The sequence below is a fragment of the Ursus americanus genome, chromosome 21 (genome assembly GCF_024610735.1).
Source record: "Ursus americanus isolate L20-20 chromosome 21, mUrsAme1.1.p, whole genome shotgun sequence".
NCBI lineage: Eukaryota > Metazoa > Chordata > Mammalia > Carnivora > Ursidae > Ursus > Ursus americanus.
The window spans coordinates 55947609-55954640 of NC_142147.1; the positions used below are offsets into that span (position 1 = coordinate 55947609).

Genomic DNA, 7032 nt, shown 5'->3' on the forward strand with positions numbered 1-7032 from the left:
GAGAATGTGATACACATGGACGCACACAGCACGAGCCAGCCCTACTGACACCTTGACCCAGGACCTCTGGCCTCCAGAACCGGGAGACCACAGAGCTCTGGTGCTTCACTGTCCTTCTACGGCCTTCCAGGGCCACCCCCTCTCTGGTCCCCTCCAGTCGCCAACCTGTCACCCTCCCATGTCCCGCGTTTCTCACCAGTTTCTGTGGCTGGTCGTCCCTCCGCTCCCGGCTTACCTCTCCCCATATGGCTCCTTCAGGCTAAATCCATGTTCGTTCACCATCTCGAACCAATCCTCTTAGCGATTTACCCAACACCCGCACAGGCTGGCCACGAACTCAAGGGGCAAACAGCACCTTCCGGTCCCAGCCAAGGGCGCGGCGCCGAGAAGCCGGTCGGGGAAGGGGTCGCGGCTGTGAGGTGAAGGCGCCATGACCGGGGTCGCGCTGGGCATGGCGGGAGCGCAGAGGAGGTGCCTACCCCTCAGCAGGGGCGAGTCTCGGGACAGGAGTAGGATCTGGTGAGCGGAGATCTGCGTTGGGAAGGGGCACGGGCAGAGGAGGGCAGGTGGCCAGGCGGAGGGCAAGGGGGGATCTGAGAGCGTTGGTGTGGCCAGAGCTCCGTGTGCAATGGGGACGGGAGGGCTGACCTTGAGCTGAGGGTCAGGTTTGCGGGGCCCCAGGCAGGTCAGTGAGCCAGGTTGGCGAGCACCTGGAGGCGTGGGGTGAGGCCACGGGAGCCCCACGTGCTTCCCCACCTCCCCCCACACAGCCGCGAGCGTCTCTTCCGTCTGGCTGTTCCCGAGCTGGGTCCTTTGGCCCCAGGCCGGCGATCTGGTAAATGGAGGGTCTTCCCAGGTGCTGCGAGCGGCTCTAGCACATGAAACCCAAGGAGCGGCTCGTGGGAACCTCTCATCCGTAGCCGGTGGGTCAGGAGCCCAGGTGCCACGAGGACTTGGATTGGCGGGGGGTGGGGAGCAGTCCCGTGGGACAGACTCGTCACCTGTGGGAGGTGATGCTGCCTGGGGACTGACGTGAACTGTAGGAGCCCAGCTGGGGTCGGAGAATCGCTTGGTGGTGTGGGGGAGCCCACACACAGGGATGGAGTCGAATCGTAATTACCCATCATTGCGAAATGCTGACAACAACCTGAATCCCAAATGATCGGGAACATATTGAAAGATGAACTATGCTGCTCGTTGCCCGGGGCTGGGGGGGGGGGGTGAGTGAGTATTCGGGGAGGTGAGGCTGGAAGACACAGGGTCTCTTTTTGGGGTGATGAAGGCGGTAACATTGATTGTGGTGCTGGTTGCACAACTCCGTGAATATACCATAAACCACTAACATCCACCCTTGGTCTTTTTTTTAAGTAGGCTCCACGCCCAGCACGGGGCTTGAACTTCCCACCCGAGGTCAAGAGCCACAGGCTCCACCCACGGAGCCCACCAGGTGCCCCGGCCATGCACACTTTGCATGGGCAGTTGGAGGGGATGTGAAGAGGATCTCAGCAAAACCACGACCAGAACATTTTTTTTTCTGGGATTGAACAGAAACGACCTTACACAGAACATGGTCACAGTGATGACCGTCCAGCATGTCGGATTATAAAGTTCATAGTCATTGGGAGACCAGACTTACTTGTCCCCACTGCACACAGGAAGGTGAGGAAGTGATGGGACACAGGCATCAGCAAACGCTGTGTGGACCGTTATGTTACGGTGTGTAAGTGTGTCATATCCACACACTTGCACCTCGAGCTCACTCAGTGTTCACTGTCAAGTGACTCAATAAAGAAGAAAAATGGAAGACGTTCTTCAGACAGATGGAGGCGGGAAATTTCTCTCCTTGGTCCTTTGCACGGGGGTGAGAGGTTGTGCTGGGGGGGCGCTCTAGGAGGGAGAGGGAGGGAGGGTGCTCACTTCACTCCCCCCCGTTAGTGCGCTGTGCACCCCCGGCTCCTGACGGCTGACAGAGCACTCGGGACCTGGGCACGGAGCCTGCAGACATGACCCCCCCGCGTGGGCACGAGGCAGGGGCTCACGGAAGGCAGTGCGGGGCCTCTGAGGTTGGAAGGAGCAGGGCACACCCCCCCAGAACGCTCAGCCCTGCCCGGGGCTGTGCCACCGCTTGCGTGCCTCACCTGGCCCAACGCCTTCCTACACGGTGGCCTGATGTGGGCAGGGTTGCTCAGCGAACACACAAGCGCAGGGTCAAGCGGCACCTGCAGCCCGATGTTTACAGCAGCAGCTGCAGCCGCCAACGCGGAGAGAGCCCACAGGTCCACTGGCTGCAAGATGCTGAGGGTGTGCTATGTGTGGACTACTACTCAGCGTCAGAAAGAACGGGATCTTGCCGTTTGCAAGCTCGCGGACGGAGCTAGACGGTATTATGCTACATGAAGTAAGTCACAGAAAGACAAGCACCATATGATTCCACTCGTGAGTGGGATTTAAGACACAAAACAAACAAGCACAGGAAAAACGAGAGAGAGAGGCAAACCACACAGCAGACTCTTAACTATGGAGAACAAACCACTGGCGACCAGAGGGGAGGAGGAGGGGGAGGGGGAGACAGGTGATGTGGATGAAGGAAGCACGCGTGATGAGCACGTGTGACGTATGGAAGTGCTAAGTCACTATAGTGTGCACCCGAAACTAGTATTACAGTGTGGTAACTACACTGGAATTAAAGTAAAAACTTAAAAAAAAAAAAACAACAGGAGTGGGCTCTGGGGGTCCCTAAGAGCACAATGTGGATGTAGAAGTCTCCCCTCTGCTGTAAGAGTCCCTAAGAGCACAACGTGGATGTAGAAGTCTCCCCTCTGCTGTAAGAGTCCCTAAGCACATGATGGCGGGCGTAAGCTTCATTAGCATAACGTATGTGTGTGCAGGCATGTTTTCTTTTTTTTTTTTTTTTTTTTTTTTTTTTAAAGATTTTATTTATTTATGTGACAGAGAGACAGCCAGCGAGAGAGGGAACACAGCAGGGGGAGTGGGAGAGGAAGAAGCAGGCTCATAGCGGAGGAGCCTGATGTGGGACTCGATCCCGGAACACCAGGATCACGCCCTGAGCCGAAGGCAGACGCTTTAACGACTGCGCTACCCAGGCGCCCCGTGCAGGCATGTTTTCTGAGTGCTCGCAGGCAACCCCATGCTTGCTTAGCACAGGTGATGGTGACTACCCCTTTCGATCTTCCTCCGCAAAACTCACCCCTGTCTGGGGAGTCCTGGCTCTGCAGATCACTCCCAGTGATCTCGATTTGTGCGCACGAGGATGACTTGTGAGGAGCCTCATGGGGCAGAAGTCACAGGGCCGGGCCCACGTTGACCCAGGGACACCGGGAGGACTGTACGTTCCCCAAGCCCAGGGCACCAGGCCTGCGTTGTCCTCAGCAATGCTGCGTCTGATGGGTTAACAAACGGGTCACCAGGGTCTGGCTCGCAGTGTGGTTACCACAGGAATGACCCTACGTAGTGCCTAACACTGTGCGCGTACCTCATGTCACTGAGTCGTATGTGGAAAAGTGGTTCACATCGTGCTTTGTTGCTTCAAAAAAGAAAAGGGGCACCTGGGTGGTTCGGCTGGTTAAGCAGACACTTGATTTCGGCTCAGGTCATGATCTCAGGGTTGTGAGATCGAGCCCCGCATCAGGCTCTGCACTCAGCGTGGAATCTGCTTGACATTCTCTCCCTCTGCCCCACCCCTGCTCTCTCTCTCTCACTAAATAAATAAAAGGTTTTTTAAAAATTAAAAAAATAGGGGCACCTGGGTGGCTCAGTCAGTGGAGCATCTGCCTTCGGCTCAGGTCATGATCCCAGGATCCGGGGATCCAGCCCGGTGTTGGGCTCCCTGCTCCGCAGGGAGTCTGCTTCTCCCCCCTCTGTGGCTCCCCCTGCTGTGCTCTGTCAAATAAATAAATAAAATCTTTTTAAAAAATTAAAATTAAAAACTAAAAGAAAAAAGAACGATTTGCTGATCTGGCGAGCACCCCTCTCCCAAGGCCCCTCCCCAAATAATGGCGATGTCACTGTTTCAGTGTCCACTTTACTCGGGCACGAAACAGCTTAGGGCCGCAGGGAAGGGGGCGGGTGCGGTCAGAACAGAGGGAAGGTGGCGGTGGGGACTTGGCGGTGGATGCGGATTTCCACAGACGGTTCTCACGTGTCTCGAACCGCACGGGCACCCGCACACACGAGTCCAGGAGCCTGGGCCTTCCGTCCCACCTGGCGGCGCCGGTCTGGGAGGCCTGGGGCCTCGCCGGAGGGCAGGGGGCACCACCGGTCCGGCCGGGCCTCGTCAGCTGGTCTTGAGCCTGGGGCTCGGGAAGGCTGACAGGGTGATGAGCAGCTGTGCAGCATAGTAGGTGGTCATGACCAGCAGGCGGGCATGGGGCAGCGGCTGGACGAAGGTGTCCCAGGCCAGCAGCATGTCCGAGAGCGTGAAGAGCAGGGCCCCCCAGCGGACGCTCCCGCCCCCGGCCAGGCCACGCCACAGCATGGCGGCCAGGACCAGGGAGTAGGCCGCCAGGGCCGGGACCATGCCGGCTGGGAGGTGGAGCAGCAGGGCGCCGTAATACGGCCCAGAGACCAGGGCGATGGGCAGCAGGAGGCCTGGCCGCAGGGGAGCGAGGCCAAAGGCCCAGAGGTAGAGCAGGTGGGCCGCGGTGAAGGCAGCCACGCCTAGAGGAGACAGGACCTGTGGCTACCGCGTGACCACCTCGCGGCTCAGAGCCGAGGGAAGGACCGCCCCGAGCAGCAGCATCCAGCCTGGCCACACCACCCGCATCGGCTGGGACTGTCGTACCGGCCTCCCTGCCCTTGGCACCACCGTGACCTTACAACGCACACTGCATTCCATCCTTACTCGGCTTACAACTGTCCGCCAACTCCCCATTTTGCCCTGCTCCCCACTTGGCTCCACCCACCCACACGTTCTGACCCTCCAGCAGCGTTCCACCCCAGGACCTTTGCGCTTGCTGGTCCCCCTGGCCTGGACCATCCTTCCTCCCACGGCTCCTGCACCCTCTTCAAGACGTTACCTCCTTGGTGAGGCCATCCTTGACCAGCTACTCAAGACTGCGACACCCGAAGCCCCCCTTTCTGTCCCTCCACGCCACTCATGCCTTCTAAGGCTCTGCTGCCCAACCCCCTCAGGGGAAGGAAGGCTCTGTGAGAGCAGGGGTTCCTGTCCGGGTGGGGGTCCAGAAGCAAGCATGCAGCCCCGCTCACCATAGAGGAAGGCGTCAGGCCAGATGAGGCAGGCGTCCCCCACAGCCGAGCACAGAAGGGCCCCCTGCAGGAGCGCGCGGTAGCCTCTGCCCCAGCGCAAGGTCTGCAAGGACACCACCAGGCACACCACCGGCAGGCACTTGACGAGGGCGCCGACCCAGGACGGCCGGTCTTGCGGGATCCAGAGGAGGAAGTAGACGGCACAGGTGAGGAAGAAGGGGCTCAACCACCAGCACAGACGCGGCTGCTTTGGGAGACAAGGGGGTCACCGAAGCCCTGGAGCCCAGCCAGCTTCCAGCTCCTGGGGGGCAGGCCCCACGCGGCCAGGACTCAGATCGAGGGGCTTCCACGGCACCCCCACCCAGGAACCCGAGTCACGCTGTCCGCTGGGAACGCAGCCTCCTGAGGGCAGGGCCTCCCAATTCTTGCAGGCTGCTCAGGTTCCCCAGAGCCCAGGCCGAACCCTCTCCCACACCCGGCGTCTCTCACTTGGACTGAGAAGCAAGGCTTTCCAGGCAGACCCTCTTCCCAGGCGTCCATGTCGGCCTATGACCCCCCCCCAGAGTGGCGAGTACGTGGGCACGGGTGGCTTTGGGGGTGGAGGGGACAGCATGTGGTTACACATTAACCCGAGGAGCGTCCTGTGGACTCTGGGGCTGATAACAGGGCCCGGGGGAGATGCTGCCCCCGCCCTGGGGATGGCCCCGCCTGGCACCACTGATAAGGTGCCCACTAGGGACCCAGGGGTCCCTCCTCCCCCACAGCACCCTGCCCCTGCCTCCCAGACCTGGCTCCCCCCACCCCCGGCTGCCCTGGGGGGAAGTGTGGCCATAAACACCCCTACCATTGTCCCATGCCCAACCAACCAGGAGGGAACCAGTGCAGGATTCCTATACGCTCCCCTGCACCTGGGACTCTGGGGGAGGGGGCGAGGTGGAGTGCCATCAGCCCCAGGCTCAGGCCAGCCCCAGGCTCAGGCCAGCCCCAGGCTCAGGCATCAGGACCACCCGGACAGACTGCGGGGACAGGATGGAAACTCTCTAGGCCCCTGCCCACCCACCATCCCCCCCAGTAGGCTGCCCAGGGAGGGGGCTCCCTCCTGTGCTTTGGCCCCACTATCCTCAGCTCTGGCCATCAGGCCCCCAGAGCTGTCTGCGCCCCCCAAGGAGGCCTCTATAGACCCTCCTGAGGGAATGCGTGCCAGTGCTGAGTCGTACAAGGTCCTCACTGCGTGCTGCCCCGCGGCTTCAAGAGCACATCCTGCAAGTGCACTCATCTCTAACTTCTGGTTTAGTAGGAATGGACTTACCGGGTGTCCACCTATCTCGGTGGGCTGGCCACACCCAGGTGCCCACTGTTCCACCATAGGAGATGACGCTCAGGGGACATCACTTCCACAAGGTCACCCCAAGGCTGGAGGCTGGCCTGCCACCTCCTACGGTTGTACGGACCTGGGACACAGAGGGCTGGGGGCACGAAAGGGACTCCAGGAAACAGCTCGTGGGGACCAGGCCCTAGACAAGACTGGGCAGGCTCTGCTCCTCCTCCCAGGACATCCTTTCCTGGTCTGAGCACAAGTGACCCCACCCTCAGCAGAGCACGGAGGTCCGGGAGCCTAACTGCACTCTGAGGGCCACACCCAGGGGCTGAGAGAAGGCCTGGGGCCCCGAGGCCAGGGCGCAAGGACAGCTCAGGCCTCCAGACCCAGGTCCCAGAACTCAAGACCCAAAGCCAGGGTGCAGGGCAGCTCAGGCACCCGCGCCCCAGGTCCCAGAAGTCCCAGCTCAGGACCCCAGCCCCAGAACT

General features: G+C 60.6%; 1 protein-coding gene across 2 annotated transcripts; it reads right to left on the bottom strand.

The window, feature by feature from the left end:
- Nucleotides 1-4022: 4022 nt before the first annotated feature.
- Nucleotides 4023-6923, bottom strand: TMEM86B (transmembrane protein 86B). 2 transcript variants are annotated; one of them, XM_045789310.2, is made up of 3 exons: nucleotides 5716-6923; nucleotides 5227-5470; nucleotides 4023-4677 (listed from the first exon to the last, which is right to left on the bottom strand). In XM_045789310.2, the coding sequence occupies exons 1-3, from the start codon at nucleotides 5764-5766 to the stop codon at nucleotides 4295-4297; spliced, it is 678 nt and encodes a 225-aa protein (XP_045645266.2). In that variant the 5' UTR covers nucleotides 5767-6923; the 3' UTR covers nucleotides 4023-4294. The 2 variants fall into 2 exon arrangements, with proteins under 2 accessions (XP_045645266.2, XP_045645265.2); XM_045789309.2 differs by having other exon boundaries at nucleotides 5227-5473.
- Nucleotides 6924-7032: the final 109 nt, after the last annotated feature.